At 42.7% G+C, this 17,861-nt stretch overlaps 1 protein-coding gene and 1 long non-coding RNA gene across 7 annotated transcripts in view; one reads left to right on the forward strand and one right to left on the reverse strand.

Moving 5' to 3' along the window:
- Positions 1-17,861, forward strand: part of kank1a (KN motif and ankyrin repeat domains 1a) — a 278,049-nt gene that overhangs the window by 230,690 nt on the left and 29,498 nt on the right. For 5 of the 6 annotated variants that reach the window (XM_072281739.1, XM_072281738.1, XM_072281741.1 and 2 more), the window contains one exon: positions 1,376-4,024. In XM_072281739.1, coding sequence (XP_072137840.1) covers positions 1,376-4,024 — 2,649 coding nt within the window. Of the gene's footprint in view, positions 1-769; positions 823-1,375; positions 4,025-17,861 lie in introns of those variants that run through there. The other variant, XM_072281743.1, reaches the window with a different exon arrangement.
- Positions 1-17,861, reverse strand: part of LOC140211687 (uncharacterized) — a 46,775-nt gene that overhangs the window by 20,105 nt on the left and 8,809 nt on the right. The gene's annotated exons all lie outside the window — the stretch shown is intronic.

Raw genomic sequence — 17,861 nt, forward strand, 5'->3', positions numbered from 1 at the left:
ATTCCCCTCCACCACCACCTTTCCCTGAATCAATGTAACATTCTAGCAGAATATGCATTGGCTTTTTTAACATGTCACTTGAATGAACAGAGGAAGCTCTGTTTCAGTTCAAAAAGACAGTGTTCAACGGCAGGTGGGGGAGCTGGGGCATATTCCGAAAAGGCGTTTCATTGGTGTCTGCCCAGCCTCTGCTACGGTGTGCTGTACTTGGCTAAGTTTACTCTGGAATACTGGAATTTTTCCTTATAGGGCACAGCATGAGTAAGAGCAGGCAGGGCTTCAGATGACAGTTTTCAGCCTGGTTAGAGTTTGCTGAAAGTATTTTGAAGCTCTGAATCAGAGATTACAAAAGAAGTGTGCTTCTCGGGGCTTGCAGGGAGAGGGGACAGAAAAGCGTGAATGTAAGCTTAACCAACGTTTCAGAAGCTGGATCTTGTTTCCTCACAGTTCCCTGTCTGCAGTTGTAAGTAATGGAATTCTCCTTTCCTGTTTGGCAGTATAGGCCAAGCCATCATAGTTAATAAGTCTGAGCAGCAGCCATTCTTTTATGTTGTAACGTTTGCTTCAAAACAGCTTGATAATTAGCTTGACTGAATAACTTTTGTTCCAGAATTTCTTAGGATTGTTCTGTCTTCCTGCCGGTTGCTTGATTAGACAGTTCCTCACTTGCTGTGGAATTTCGGACCCTGTCAGAAACGGGTCTGACTGCATATTTTTAGTGAATGTGCTCAGAGCTGAGCACAACCTGATTGGGACTGTACTTATCCAGTAAGAAGCTGTTGCTTAAACACAAGGGGACTGAGCACGCTTTTAAAACTTCAAGTTAGTAAAATGTGATCTTTTCTCTCTTTTTAGTAGCAAATCTGGAGCAGAGAAGGGAAGACTGTTAGCAGCAACTTTTGTTTTAGTTGGAATTGTTCATGTATTTACTTGCGGCATTTCTAACTCTTAACCCTGCTGGAATTTTTTACCGTGTGGTTCACTGCAGTGAATTTGGTCACCTGATTAAGGCATAACAGTTCAACTCAAAAGCTCTAGCTGCATCAAGTTCTACTTTAACAGAATGCCACAAATAAGTGCTAATTAAGGAATCTGCAGTGCTGGATCTTTATCAGCCAAAACTGCCATTTTAATAAAGCTGCAAAGTCTCTGAAATACACGTCTTGTAATACGGTTACAAACTCTTCGTGATTGCATGCTAACTCTTTCTGTTCTGTGAGGCATTGTGTTAACTGTTTTGATAAAGGTTGCTGAGTCGAAATGACACTTTTTTAAAAAAAAAACTTATTTCCTGCCGCTTTCTGTACAAAATAGCTGTGTTGCATGTATAGACAATAAAAAAATCCATAATTATATTTTTCATTTTCGTCTACAGAAAAACGAGGCGTTTCTTTAAACGGAGAAGATGAGAAGGATCCGCAGTCTCAATATTCTGTGGAAACTCCTTATGGTTTTCAAATTGACTTGGATTTTCTAAAATATGTGGATGACATACAAAGGGGAAACACTATAAAGAAACTGAATATTCAGAGAAAGTCCAAAGTGGGTAAAGGTCCTGCAAATCCTAGAAGCATTGGAGATCAGGTCAGTGAATGCACATCAACAGAATCCCTGTCATCCTCCAACAGTGAAGACAACAAATTGTCACCGTCGCTTTTTATTGGTGCAAGAAGCCAGCATACCCCTCAAATAAGAAGTGGTGGAATTGAGACGTCCCCAGCACTTTTAAGCATTCAAGAAAAGAGACTTCTGCCTCCGCCTTCACCAAGGCCAGCAGCACATAATTTCCATGTTGAAAAAACTCTGATGGAAACTCGCAGAAGGCTGGAGCAAGAGAGACTGATCATGCAGTCTACCATTGGAGATACACGGCGCCCTAGGTTTGCAAGTTTTGGAGGCACGGGGTCGACCAACTCTTTAGTTTCATTTACAGGATCTGCAGGGTTAAACCAAGCCTCGCCAAATTCCCAGCAAATTCAGAATGGTTTCCAGGCAAATGGTGAATACAATCCTTATTTTGCTTCGTCAATGGGCAGTTCCATTCGTCACAGCCCTTTGAGCTCGGGCATCACAACGCCTGTCACAAACGTCACCCCAATGCATCTGCAGCACATCAGAGAGCAAATGGTCATTGCACTGCGACGACTCAAGGAGCTGGAGGAGCAAGTGAAAACGATTCCGATTCTACAGGTAAAAATTTCAGTGTTACAAGAAGAAAGGAGGCAATTAACAGCTCAGCTGAAAAACCAAAAAACTGTGAATCAGACTGCTGCTTGTGGGTTTCGAAAGCGATCCTACAGCGCAGGAAATGCAGATCACTTTGAGCAGTTGCTGCAGGCTAAACAGGTTGGAGAGCTGCACATCGACTCGGAGGATGAAATGGAAAATTTTGAACAGAGTTCTTTGAGGATGGAAGAGTTCCGGCAGCTGACAGCAGAGATGCAGGCACTTGAGAAAAAGATTCAGGACGGTGGTGATGAAAAACCGAACACACAGCCATTGGTAAAGGCAAAAGAGTACAGGTCGGTAGCTGTGGGAGCCGATGTGGACATGAGTGGGTTTGTGGTTTATCATCAAACTGAAAGGTGTCTCAAAGATGTGGCAGTGAGCACGGCTGTTGACCAGACTGATGCCAGTGTTGGGGTTACTGAGACACTTCTCGGTATCACCACGGAGGCTGATATGGAAATTGAACTGCAGCAGCAGACGATTGATGCACTGAAAGAGAAAATTTACAGGCTTGAGGTGCAGTTAAAGGAAGCCACTCATGAGGTGGAAATGAGTAAACTGAAGTTAGAGCTGCAGGTTGCTGGCTCGAGGAAAAGGACAGATAAGTATGTAATGGTACAACCTCAGGTCACGACTGCATCAGTACAAGCGACAGTGCAAATGAAAAACCAAATAGTAGGTGACCACGTGAGCTATTGTGATGCTTGTGTGGGCACTCAACAGCAAACACACAACTCTGGAGTCACCTGTAGGCCTGATTGTCGAGATATCGCTGTGGGTTTAGATATACCAATGAACTGCTGGGTTGTACACGAGAAGGTGGAATTGCAGGATATGGCCGTGGGTCACCGCGTTGTAATGTGTGATAAGGCGATGGATTGCGGGCTGAAAAGTTTCTGCGATGTAGCTGTAAATACAGAAGGAGCAGTGGAGGATCGAGACCTCACCAAGAAGGAAGTGAGGGAATTTAAATCAGTAGGATCTGGGGATTGCTCAGTGGACGTTATAATTTGCCAACCAAAGGAGCTGATGAATTCCAGCACAAACACAGAACAAGTTAATGCCGTTGATTCCGCAGTAATGGCAGTACCACAGACAACAAACCAACAGACACATATAGATGTGAATAGGTTGAACCAATTCACCAATACTGAGCTGGTAACACTTACAGACGCTACCACCAATACCATTGTGAGCAATTGCAATAAGGAGACCAACACGACAGCCACCGAAACGCGAACTGTCGCTGTGGGAGATGGTAGAGTGAAGGATGTCAATGCAACTGTTAAAACCCGCTCCGTTGGTGTGGGCACGACATCCACTTGTGACATTGATCTGGAGAAGTTGTCATCTGTAAAAACCAAAGATTTTGGAGTTGGTCAGTTAAGCATAAATGAAAACTTCCTTGTTGGTTTGAAAACTAGAAACATTGCTTGCGGCACGATCAATCAGCCACTTGTGCCTGCTAACACCAAGAGCATTGGTGTTGGTGATGGGTCTGTGCTTGCTGCGAAGTACCAAGAGATGGAGCGAAATCCTGGGGCGGAATCCGCATTGAACCACTATGTTGAGCGTGTACAAAACTTGCTTCAAGAGCAGCAGATGCTTCTTGCTGAAAATTACACTGAACTAGCTGATGCCTTTGGACAGCCCCATTCTCAGATTGGGTCCCTGAACTCCCAGCTTCTCAATACACTGACTTCTTTAAATTCAGTCATGAAATATGGGAGCAATGAGGAAATAAGAAGCACTATTAATGTCAGCCCTTGTACAGATTCTGCCGGTGCGACTGCAGGTTAGTTACAAGCTTGAAATATTTGTGACAATGTATCATTGGAACTAGGAGAAGTGCTTTATTGGTTTCACCGCTCCAGCTAATTTTAAATATTTAAGTTTAACTCAAACCTGTTGCCATTCAATTCAGTTCAAAAATTTAATATTTGATTGATGCGCAGTGGAATTCTCTGCATCACCCTGTATTTTTTTTTCTGTTCAGATATGAAATAACTTCTAATGTCAAGGTATTGACTATGCCCTAAAGCCTTTTGACAAAACATGATATTTTTTTCTTTGTCCCGAATTGTGTTGCATTTGCATAATAACAAAAGTAATGTGTTCTTTGATCCTGATTCTTCATTCAGTACAGTCCTGGCCAATCCAATATCAATCCTGTTCTGTGTATCCCTTCATGGGCAGGAATCTATCTACTATGTCCTTAAGTGCATTCAGCAATGTCGCCACCACCATCTTCTCTGGTAGAGAATTTCACAGTTTCACCGTCCTCTTAGTGAAGGGATTCTTCCTCATCTCAGTCCGAAATGTCTTCCTCCAAATGCATTGTAAATCTCTCCAACAACCACCCCACCACACTCCTTCCCCTGCCCTGTCTGTCCAGCCCTGTCAGAATTTTGCTTTTCAGTTTGGTCCTGTCTCTTCAGAGCCCGACGGGAGATGTGTTTTGTTGACCAAATGTTTCCATATGACACAGTCCATCCATCTATGAATCAGTCTGTTAAACCTTCACTGCACTCCCTCAATGACAGTTTATATCCTTTCTCGGGTAAGGAGACAAAATTGGCATGTAGAGGATGACGTTTGTGGTCTCAGGGTCCTTTGTAATTGTAACAAGATATCCAGGCTCCTGCACACACAATTCCTGCTATGAAGCCAACATTATATTTGCCATTTTAATTGTTTGCTGCACCATTGTGCATGCTTTCCATGTCTGGTTGCTCTTTACATCAATATTTCCTAATTTATCATTATCTGCCTTTACATTTTCTTTCTTAACATTTTTCCCCATTAGACTGCATGTGCCATGTTTTATGCACACCTGTCTACGTCACCTTTGAGCCTCGATGTCCTCGTTACTACAAGCAATGTCACCCAGTTTTGTTGGGGGCAAATTTGGGACAAGATTTACTCAGTTCCATCATTCAAATCCCTTGTGTCCAATGTGGCTAGTTGGTACTGAGGCATTGATTCCTGCAGTATCCCACTAGTCACTGCATCCCTAACAGAGTCCTACTTGCTCTTTTTCTCTCTTTCCTGTCTGTTGATTAATTTTTAATCCATGCATGTCTATTGTCTTCCATTGCTGCTACTTTGATTTTGTGTATTAACCTCTTGAGTGGGAATTTATATATCACCAACCTTCTGAAAACCCAAATAGACTATCTTCATTTGCTCTTCTCTATCCTACCTATTACATGCTCAAAAAAACCCTGGATTTATTGAACACAATTTCCCTTTTATAAATCTATCTTGGTTTTTATTTAATCCCATTACAAATATCTAAGCCTGATATCACATTTCTTGATGTACTTCAGTGTTCACTTTACTGTTTTTAGCTAGCCAGTCTCCAGTTCCCTCCTCCTGCACCCCTTTATGTTAATAGTGGGGTTTCATCTGCAGCCAGTTTGAATGAAGTGTTTTGATGCTGTCTTCATAAGACACAAATGCTCCTGCCATTAAGTTGGATGTTTTCTTCTCTTGAAATTCAAAGCAAATTTGCAGATGCTGGGAATATGAAATAAAAATAGAACATGCCAGCAGCCCTCAGTTAGGCAGCATTTTTATGGAAAGAGAAACCTTTGAAATCTGGAGGTACCTAAATCAGTTCTTGCATTGACTATTCATTATATGCAACCAAGCAGATCGTGGACAGGAGAAGCATTTTGTTTTAAAACATTTTGTTTTTGCCTTTCACCAAAAGTAAAGTGAGTATCAGTCCCATCTGTAAAAGAAAAAAATACATTGCTAATATGCAGCTAATGCAAATTAAATAAAGGGATTTGCCTTTAAAAGAAAATGATTTAGTTTATCCAGACACTTTACAATGAACCCAAGGATGCCAGTTGGCTCAGTGGTAGTAGTTCTTAATTTTCAGAGCTTGCGAAGGGACTTGGATGCTAATGTGTCTGATGTCTTTCCCTTTGTTTCTCTAGGCCGACCTAAATTGAGGCATTCAGTGGATAGAATTATTTTCCTACTTTAGTACAGGTTGACCTTCACTAATCCGATTACCTGTAGTCCAGTTCGTTCGATAATCCAGCACTGATTATGCTTAATGTGATCCTTCCGTAATTCGGCATTTTCACTAATCCGGCACTCCTCAGGTCCCAGTGGTGCTGGATTAGTGAAGGTCGACCCGCATTTGAAATAGAGAATCAAACACTGAGTGTGATTAATTTCCATGCTATTAAAGTGATTTAGTAATCATTTTTTTATCATTTAAACATGGTATAGTTTAAATTGGATTTTTCTCATTTCTGTGCGCGTTCCAATTTGGAAATCTACTACTTTTTAATTTTAATTTATCAAGTCACCAAGCCATCTTAAGCAGATACTTGTAGAGCCCAGTTGATGCAGTTTACAAAGCAATTTAATTGCCTCAGTACAGTGCCCATGTTGTGTTTTTTTATGCTGACTTTGCACTCTTTGAGAAGATGCATTACAGGATTTGACTGGGTAAATATATTCTGTGACTTGAAGGAATGTCCCAGTGCTTAGCAAATTCTTAGCTGACTACATCACATGACAATTGAAGTCCCACAGTTGGTCATTACAATAAAATGGCATAAATAAAGCTTTGGGAAAATAATCCTTCCATCGACTTACCAGATTTTGCTTCAAATTAGATTCAAAGCTGAAGTAGCTCTGTGAATCAAATAATTTTTTTTTTGCCACTTTTAATGGCCAATTTTGCACAATTCGGTTCACAGCATGATGTTGAGGGTGGCTGAAGTGAATTAGGGGTTGGGAATTTTGGGGCAGGGTGCAGCCCATGTAGGGATTGGGTGGGTCACCTGTGGTTCTGATCTTCTGTAGCATGCAGCGAGCAGAGGAACATGACTGGGTTCATCATAGTCCTCAGTTGGCTTTTCATATATTTTTAAATAACTTCTCAATGTTTACATGTTGGGATTGTATTTTTAGGTTGTGGCATAGACTAACACACTACAGGATGAGGCCACTTGGTATATTTTTTCGCAGTTTGGAAGAGCCATTCAATCAGTCATATTCCCTAACTTTCTCAATGGCCCTGGAGGTTTCCCATTTCATGCAATTTCTTTTTGGCAATTGATGAATCTGTTTCCATTACCATTTGGAAAATTATTGTTCAAGCATTAATTTTCCTGCATGTAGCCAATATTTCTTTGCTTAATATCTTAAATCTGTGCTCTGGTGACCAGCCATTCTGCCCTGGGAAATGGACTTCCTATTTACACAATCAAAATTCTTCATGATTTTGAACACCTCAAATCTCCACCGAACTTGCTGTACTTTGTGAGCACAGTTCCTCTTCTCTCCCCATGTCGCTAACAACCATGGGAGTTGTCAGTTCCTGGAAATAACTGAGAAAATCTCTTCTGTACCCTACCTAATAAGGTCGTCATGTTTCCCATTTGCGAATGGAAAGCAAGTATACATAACAACTGTTGTCAATATGATGCCTCACTGTTGAAGCACACACCATGTGTCTGCTGATTATCAATGGGGCAAATCGTCCATGTGCTTTGAATACCTGATGTACAGTTTCAGAAGCCCAGTTTGAATTGATTGTTCTATATTCTGCTCTTCACCTCTCTGATCTTCCTCTTGCTTCTGTCTTTGTATTTCTCTATCTTGGCAGCTAAGATATTGGAAGGTGAGCATAGATCATGGAAATGTATAGCCATGGAAACAGACCCTCATGGTTCACCTTACCCATGCTCACCATGAAATCCTTGTCTCTGTTAGGCTTGTATCTCTCTATACCTTTTCATCTACGTAACTTTCCAAATTCCTTTAAAAAGTAGTAATTGTATCTGCCTCCACCAGTTCCTCTGACTGCTCATTCCAAATACCCTTTTTGTGGAAATCTTGCCCCTCAGATCTTGAAATTCCCCTTCCCTCCCTTACTGTAAACCTTTAGCCTCTAGCAGTAGACCTCCGTGCCCTGGGAAACAGATTTTGACTCTCACAATCTTGTAAACCTCTTTGATGTTTACCCTATGTTCCATTGAGGGTAAACCCAGAATATCCTATCTGTCTTGATGACAACAATCCTCTATTCCACACAATATCCTGGTGAATCTCTTCTTGCCATCCCATCTTTCCTGTGGTGTGATGATCAGAACTGTAGACAATTGGCAGTCATTATAACTAACAAGCAAAGGTAAATGATTTACAGTGCCCTGACAAAGTATTCAGCCCCAACATTTTATTCACATAAATGAGTATTACAACTAGGGACTTCGATCTTAACTGAGAATTTTTATTTGTGAATGACATGCTCCTTTTTTCACAGTATAGCCCCAAACAAAAACCACAGGGAAAATTGTAAAGCATGAAAAACTAAAAATTCAAAACCTGAAATGTCAGCAGATCAAAAGTATTCATCCCCCTTTGCTCAGTATGTAGTTGAACCACCTCTGACAGCTATTACAGCCAGTAGGTTTTTTGGATAAGTCTCTATTAGCTTTGCACAGTGTGATGGAGCAAGATTTGCCCATTCTTCCCTGCAAAATTTCTCAAGCTCTGCCAGTTTAGTTGGGGAGCTGTGTTGGACAGCACTCTTGAGGCTTTGCCAGAGATTTTCAATCAAGTTAGGGTCAGGCTCTGACTGGGCCACTCAAGGACATCACTTTTCTCTGGCAGTGTGCTTTGGGTCATTGTCCTGCTGAAAGATGAACTTCCTTTCCGGTTTAACTTTCTGGCAGAAGCTACCAGGTCTTTATCCAGGATCCCCCTGTATTTAGTCCCATCAATCCTGGCCAGATTTCCAGTCCCTGCTGCTGAAAAGCATCCCTAAAGCATGATACTACCTCCACCATACTTTATAGTAGGGATGGTGTTACCTGGCTGATTTACGCCAAATGTACCACGAAAGAAAAATACATCCTTGCCCATGAAGACTCTGCAAAGTGCCACATAGAAGACACTAAAGATATGAATAAAGGTGTTGTGGTGAGACAAGAGTAAAGTGGAACTTCTTGGCCTTAACGCTGAGCGGTATGTGTGGCATAAATCTAATAGGCGTTGAATACTTTTGATCTGCTGTCATTTCAGTTGTTGAATTATTAGTTTTTCATGCTTTACAAACTTCCCTGTTTTTTGGGGGCTTTGCTCTCTGGGGGGGGGGGGAGGATGGGGAAGAAAAGAGCATGTGATTTCACAAATAAAAATTCTCACTCAAATTGATCAAAGTTCCTGGTTGTAATTCTCATTTACAAAGGGTTGGGGGCTGAATAATTTTTCAAGGCACTGTATAATAGAGCATACGTTAGACAATTAATTACAGTGGCTTTCTCTACCTGCTTTGTCAAACAAAGCATTCTATCAACAGAAAATAATTGATAATTTACTACAATTCAGAGCAGAACCAACCAGCGTTACGTGTCACATCCTTGAATTTCCTGTCTTTGCCACTCGTGCATTCTCCTTTGCACTGTCCGAACTGCATTTCTTGCCCCACCCACTGAGCGCCGGGCCCCCCTCCAAATTGAAATCCAGGCAGGCAACAAAGTCAACCTGGCAACAGATGGGAACCTTGTTATATGCTACTGTCTTCAGCCAAGCTGCATGTACGGATGGACATCTGATCCACATGTACAACTTGTATGGAGAGAAAATATTTGAGCTCACAGTTGTGTGTAGCTGGGCTTGTCTTTTAATACCGGTGATCGCCCATTACGTTGGCAGTCCACCTGTGAATGTTTTCCACTGTTAGAGATTTTTTTGCCAACTAGGGTCTTTTTGAGGAAACTTAAGATGACCAAGGCACTACTGAAAGTCATCTGGGAGCAATGCCGTAAGATCAAAGATGTATAACTGAAAGGCCAAATGTTCTTACAGTAGTGTATCGACACCTGTCAAAATATTCCATTTGGGGCCTATTGATTGACGTTGAGTCAATTGATGTCTCACTGAGTGACAGCGACATTGAGCACAGAATCAGGCCTAAAGCCAACCATGTCTCTTCTGACCAAGTACAGTGCCTATAAAAAGTATTCACCCCTTCCCCCTTGAAGCTTTTCGTGTTTTATTGTTTTACTACATTGAATCACAATGGATTTAATTTGGCTTTTTAATCACACTGATCCACAGAAAAAGATTCTTTCGTGTCAAAGTGAAAACAGATCTCTACAAATTGTTCTAAATTAAATACAAATATAAAACACCAAATAATCGATTGCATAAGTATTCACCCTCATCAAGTCAGTATTTAGTAGATGCACCTCTAGCAGCTGATAGGCCTCTGTCAGCTTTGCACATCTGGACACTGCATTTTTTTCCCCATTCTTCTTTGCAAAGCTGCTCAAACTCTGTCAGATTGCATGGGGATCGTGAGTGAACTTCCCTTTTCAAATCAAGCCACAAATTCTCAATTGGATTGAGGTCTGGACTCTGACTTGGCCACTCCAGGACATAACTTTGTTTGTAAACCTTTCCCGTATAGCTTTGGCTTTATGCTTGGGGTTATTTTCCTGCTGGAAAGCAAATTGCAGAAAACAAATTCCAAGTTGCAGTGCTCTTGCACTCTGAATCAGGTTTTCCTGCAGGATCTCCCTTTACTTTGCTGCATTCATTTTACCTCCTACCTTCACAAGTCTTCCAGGGCCTGCTGCAGTGAAGCATCCCCACAGTGTGATGCAGCCACCACCATGCTTCACGGTAGGGATGGCATGTTTTTGATGATGTGCAGTGCTAAACATAGTGTTTAGTCTGATGGCCAAAAAGCTCAATTTTGGTTTCATCAGACCACAGAAACTTCCAGCTGACTTCAGAGCCTGGCAAACTCTAGCCGAGATTTCATGTGAGTTTTTTCAGCAGTGGCTTCTCTTTGCCACTCTCCCATAAAGCTGTGACTGGGGAAGCACCCACCCGAACAACAGTTGTTGTTTGCGCAGTCTCTCCCACCTCAGCCACTGAAGCTTGTAACTCCTCCAGAGTTGTCATAGGTCTCTTGGTGGTCTCCCTCACTATACCCTATTTGTATGGCCACTCAGTTTTTGAGGACAGCCTGCTCTAAGCAGATCTACAGCTGTGCCATATTCTTTCCATTCTCCAAGGGATATTCAGTGACTTGGATATTTTCTTGTATCCATCTCCTGACTTGTGCTTTTCAATAAGCTTTTTGCAGAGTTGCTTGGAGTGTTCTTTTGTCTTCATGGTGTAGGTTTTGCCAGGATCCTGACTCACCAGCAGTTGGACCTTCCAGTAAAAATAAATACAATCAATTGAAACACCTTGACTGCACACAGTGATCTCCATTTAACTAATTACGTGACTTCTAAAAACAATTGGCTACACCAGTGATAAATTGGTGTGTAATGTTAAAGGGGGTGAATTCTTATGTAATCAATTATTTTGTGTTTTATATTTGTAATTAATTTAGATCACTTTGTGGAGATCTGTTTTCACTTTAACACGAAAGAGTCTTTTTCTGTTAATCAGTATTTTAAAAAAGGCTAAACCGTGATTCAATGCAAAACAATAAAGTATGAAAACTTCCAGGGTGGTGGTGTGGGTGAATACTTTTTGCTTTACCTATCCATGCTAATCCATTTACCAACGCTTGGTCCTTAGTCCTTTCTGTCTTGGCGATTCAAGTGTTCATGCAGATACTTGTTAAATGTGGGAGTACCTGTCTCTACTTTCTGAGATTGCAGCCACCCTTATGAAGGTGAGACATCCATTCGTACTGGAGCCCGTGGATCATATTTAAAGAAAAGTGTAGATACGTACTTTCACATCTTGTCATTTTTCACACTAGCACCATCCCACCTCATTCAACATTAAAAAATGTGTCACTTAACACGGCCCTATTGTGACTGAGATCAAAGTCCCCAGAGAGACACCAAAACTGGTGGTTATAGAAGTCTTTATTCATCAGAACAAGCTGGCATTCGCATAAAGACACTCTTGTTGGAGTCTCACAAACCCAAAAATACATCACATATTTATACCCTTAAGAGCAGGTAATTCAATACAATTTCCTTGTTTACTTCAATACTTTAGGTTGACAAATGGCTCCTTTGAGTTACATATTTACAGTGGAAGCTTATTGTAATTGATAAGACACTTACATAATGCCTTTGCTGGAATAAACTATAGGTAATACAAATGCCCAACTATTAAGAGTTAAGTCATAGTATCAGTCCAGTATGCAAGTTTCCTTGAACTTGTTTCAATGGTGCAAATTACTTAAACCCATTACTCAAACCCTGGATTAATGCAGGCCAATTAACACAACCCCATCATCTTAGCATTAGGCTGATACAAATGCACTTGTCCTATGATCACCATTTTGCAAACCGTATCTCTTACAGTTTTGTTCATTTGCAAAGTTGCTGCTTTTAAGTTCAATTTACTGCTTTCAATTTATAATTTGCATTGAGAACTGGGGGCTGATTCTCGCTTGAATTAATATCTGCTATATTCACGTAACTCTAGAATATTCCCTAACATGCCGTCCTCTTGGTCCATGAACAGAAATCTGTCCAGAAAGGCCAAATGTTGAGGATCTAATTAAGTTGGGCGGCAAAAATGCCCTTCACTATTAAAAATCCCTTACAGAATTAATGACTATGATGTCCCTATGTACCAACATATAACAATATCTGTCATACCTAATTAGCTTTCTACAAGACTAAGCAAAGATAGTGATAAAATGTTCCAGAAATTTGATCACATCCTCCTCCTGGGCATATTTGTCTTCTCAATTTCAATCAATCTTTAAAATACAGCTTTGTCATTCATGTGCTTGTTGTCTCCTTCCTTGCTGGCCCATTGTAGCTTGATCATATCCTTATCATTACCCCTTCAATCTCTGATAACTGAAACTGTCAGATCTATCTGTGTGCAGTGTACCGGCAGGGTAACTTACCTCAGCTTCACAGGCAAAACAGTTGACACTCTATGCCAAGACAAAAGATTGTCAGGATAATCTGACAAGCCTCTCAGTTCTTTTTGATTGATCTACAGAAGTGTTTGGGGTGGTCCTTATTTGACTGGCTCAAGGACCTCACTGTGGTGGCTCTTCCTCTGCCTCTGACCTTTCAATCACTGATCCAAATTCACTACTGCGAAGCCTCTTCCGGTGATGCCTACACTGAAGAAGTTTAAATCTTCTCTTCGGGAGTTCAGTGAAACCATCTCTCACTGCTCCCCATCTGTAATTCGGCTCTTCAACTTTTCGGCCGCATTTTGTCTCAGTCCAGCTCTTGGCTCCATCCCTCCCCTCCTGCCTTCTCCTATCATTTTGGATCTCCCCCTCCCCCTCCCACTTTCAAATCTCTTACTAACTCTTCCTTCAGTTAGTCCTGACGAAGGGTCTTGGCCCAAAACGTCGACTGTACCTCTTCCTAGAGATGCTGCATGGCCTGCTGCGTTCACCAGCAACTTTGATGTGTGTTGACTGAAAGGGCCCAGGTCGTTCGTGCCCCCTCCCATTCCAGGGTGGGGTGGCTGCCTGCCTTCAGACACTACGTGCAATTTCTTCTCTTTCTCTTGCCATCGATGTTGTGGAACTTGATGTCTGCCATAACTCTGATCCCTTTCCATCTACTTTCCTCAGTATCTATCTATACAACTAATCATCCACCTGTCAGAACCAGCCTTCATTACAGAGCATAGTGACCATTATACATTGTTTATGGTTTATTTAAACAGTCGCTGTCTCTTCTGCATTCACGTTTCCATTCTCTTCCTCCTTTGGGTCTACTTCCATCAGGTGTGGTCAGATGTGACACGGCAGGCTGGCGCTCATCTCTGAAATGACATTGTTAGAGGGTGGATTTGAACTCTTGTTCTGTCTGAGGGTGAGTGATACGATTTAACCCAAGTCCAGTGCTTCCACTGGCTGCCTCGCATGGTCTGTATAGAAAAAGCAGGGGTCATTTGTCAGAAGCATCACTGGGGAGCGAACCCTGCCTTTTCAAGCAGCTCCCTTACCATGACTTGGTCCCCCAGCTGTAGGAGGATCATCTCCTCTCCTTCTGGCTCCCCACAACAAGGTGCTGCTGTTGTTTTGTTTGGTCCTTCAACACTCCCAGCTGGTTACAGAGGCCTTTTACGTACTGGTCATTTTATCCCCTGTGTTCCAGTTACAGTGCAACCCAATTACTCCATAAGGGAGTCACATTGCTTGCCCCGTCAGCAATTTGTAGGGGCTAAGACTTCGCGGCTGGTTTGGGGTTGTTCACAATCTGATCAGGATTGTGTTAACCATTAATACGTTAACCCATGTCTGTCCCGTCTCTGTTATAGCTTCAGCTAGGGCAGTTTTGATCGTTCGGTTCATCCTTTCTACCATTCCTGAGCTCTGAAGGTGGTAGGGTACGTGGAATTGTTGTTGAATCCTGAGCACAGCACATTTCCTTCATCACTTTCCCTGTGAAATGTGCTCCCTGATCCGAGTCCACCTGGGCTGCACTTCCTCTCCTGGGGAGGATTTCCTGAGTTAAAATCCATGCTGCTCTGCTGGTGGTACAATCTCTCATTGGGAAAGTCTCTACCCACTGGGTGAGGTGATCCATGATCTCACCAGGCAGTAGCTTTTCCCCCTGCTTTTTGACAAGGGCCCCATGAAGTCCATCTGGATGTTTCCCCAGGGGCTCCTAGACTGTGTCTGGTTTGCTAGCTGCACCTTTATTCGCCACCGGGGTTATATTGGGCACAAATGATGCATGTCCGACAAAATTTAGCAACATCCTTGCCTGTCCCCGGCCACGGCCAAGACTGCTGGAGGGTCATGAACATATTGTGCCCTCCCTGAGAAGAATATAAGACATAGGACCAGAATTGGGCCATTCAGCCCATTGGGTCTGCTCCACCATTCCATCATGGTTGATACTGGATCCCACTCAATCCCATACACCTGCCTCTCGCCATAACCTTTGATTTCCCCTGACCAATCAGGAAACTATCAATTTCCACTTTAAATATACCCACAGTCTTGGCCTCCACAGCTGTCTGTAGCGGAGCATTCCACAGATGACAAAAGAAATTCCTCCTTGGCTCTGTTCTAAAGGGTTGCCCCTCGGTTTTGAGGCTGTACGCTCCAGTTCTGGATACCCCTACCATAGGAAACATCCTCTTCACATCCAGCTTACCCAGTCCTTTCAACATTTGGTAGGTTACATTGCATTTCCGCCTGCATTCTTCTTAATTCCAGTGAGTACAGACCCAAAGCTGCCAAATGCTCCTCATATGTTAACCCCTTCATTCCCGGAATAATTCTCGTGAATCTCCTCTGGACTCACTTTAATGACAACACATCCTTTCTGAGATATGGGGCCCAAAACTATTGACAATACTCCCAAGTGTGGCCTGAATAGTGTCTTATAAAGCCTCAGCATTATATCCCTGCTTTCATATTCTATTCCCCTTGAAATGAATGTCAACATTGCATTTACCGCCTTTACTACAGACTCAACCTGTAAATTAATAGGAGTCTTGCACGAGGACTCCTAAGTCCCTTTGCATGTCTGATGTTTGAATTTTCTCCCCAATTAAATCTGAACCAATGTGCCCTTTACCAAAATGCATTATCATACATTTCCCAACACTATATTCCATCTGCTACTTTTTTTGTTCATTTGTCCAATTTGTTTAAGTCCTTCTGCAATCACATTGCTTCCTCAGCACAACCTACCCCTCCACCTATCTTCATATCATCTGCAAACTTTGCACAAAGCCATCAATTCCATTATCTAAATCATTGACAAGCAATGTGAAAAGCAGTGGTCCCAGTATTGACCCCTGAGGAACATCACCAGTCACTGGCAGCCAACCAGAAAAGGCCCCCTTTATTCCCACTCACTGCCTCCTGCCTGTCAGCCATTCTTCTATCCATGCCAGTATCTTTCCTGTAATTTTATCCTGTTAAGCAGCCTCATGTGTGGTACCTTATCAAATGCCTTCTGAAAATCCAAGTAAATGACATCCATTGTCTTTCTGTTGTCCTCCCTGCATGTTACTTCCTTAAAGAACTCTAACAGATTTGTCAGACAAGATTTCCCTTTACAGAAACCATGCTGACTTTGACTTATTTTATCATTAGTCTCCAAGCACCCTGAAACCTCATTCTTAGTAATGGACTCCAACACTTTCCCAACCACTGAGGCTAGTCTAACTGATCTATAATTTCCTTTCTTTTGCCTTCCTCCCTTCTTAAAGAATAGAGTGACAGTTGGAATCATCCAGTTCTCCGGAATCATGCCAGAATGAAATGATTCTTGAAAGATCATGACCAAAACATCTGCTATCTCTTCAGCAACCTCTCTCAAAACTCTGGTGTGTAGTCCACCTGGTCCCGGTGACTTACCCACCTTAAGACCTCTCAGTTTGCCTGGCGCTTCTTCCCTTGGAATAGCAATGGCACTCAGTCCTGCTCCCTGACACTCACGGACTTCTGGCACACCCTCTGATGGCATCACTCTGTGATGTAACTTCAGCAATATCTGCCTAATACGTGCAGGGCTACAGCTACTTCTTCCCCAAGCATCCAGCTACCATCTGGTCCCTCCTTTGCTTCTCCTCTCCTCCACTTCTCCTCCTCCTCTGCCTCCACATCCCCATATACAAAGTCCTGACGAAGGGTCTCGACCTGAAACGTCGACTGCACCTCTTCCTACAGATGCTGCTTGGCCTGCTGCGTTCACCAGCAACTTTGATGTGTGTTGCCCATATACTTTTACTAGATTGACTTCTGTAGGTTTTCCTTCTTCACTGGCAATTTCTGTTGGCTTGTGTTCTCCTGCTGCTCTTTTTGCCCTGAGTTCCACCCACTCATTCCCTTTCTGATCTTTACTTCTCACTCTCTGGCGAGCCTTTACTTTAATCACTGCTACCTCTGCAGGCAACTTCACTGCTTCTATCAGTTCCTTTACTAGGTGCCTGTGCTGAGTACCCATGCCCTTTGAGGTTACAAACCCCCTCCACACCTATGCTGTCAGGTAACCATGCACCACACCCAAAGTGTACCTACTGTCTGTGTAAATGTTCACTCTCTCCCTGTTGCAGTTTCTATTAAAGTCACTAGTTCAGCCACCTGAGCTGAGCATCCATCTGACAGTGCCCCTGCAGCTAATTTCTCTTCTGTCACTGTCACTAGGGTGCATCTAGTCTGTGACTTCCCATCTAAGTACCTCCAGAACCCACCTATAAAACTCTCCTCTGCTTCTCCTTCCAGTGGAATTTACTTTTACACCAGATTCTTCCTCCAGGTCTTTTTCCAGTTGATACTCACGTTTCACCCTCTGTAGGATGGCACCTGTGGGGTTCACCCCAGTGTGTGTCTGTGTGTCTGTCTCTTTTTTTTCTCCCCCTCTCCCCCCCCATTACTGATTTCTCTTTGGAGGTGAGAGCTGCCTTCTGGCTCTCTGTGACTGCTCTCAGCCTCACTGTATTCGGGAGCTCCACACTGGTGTGTGCTGTGTGTAACGGGAGCTGCCCCATGATTACTACAGGCTCACAAACCCGCTCAGCTCAAGCTACATGGTCCAAGGCTGCGACACACCAGGGAAGTCCGGCAGAAACAGGAGTCTGTTTTGCTGAATAGTATAGAAACATAGAAACGTAGAAAATAGGTGCAGGAGTAGGCCATTCGGCCCTTTGAGCCTGCACCGCCGTTCAGTATGATC

The sequence above is a fragment of the Mobula birostris genome, chromosome 17 (genome assembly GCF_030028105.1).
Source record: "Mobula birostris isolate sMobBir1 chromosome 17, sMobBir1.hap1, whole genome shotgun sequence".
NCBI classification, from domain to species: domain Eukaryota; kingdom Metazoa; phylum Chordata; class Chondrichthyes; order Myliobatiformes; family Myliobatidae; genus Mobula; species Mobula birostris.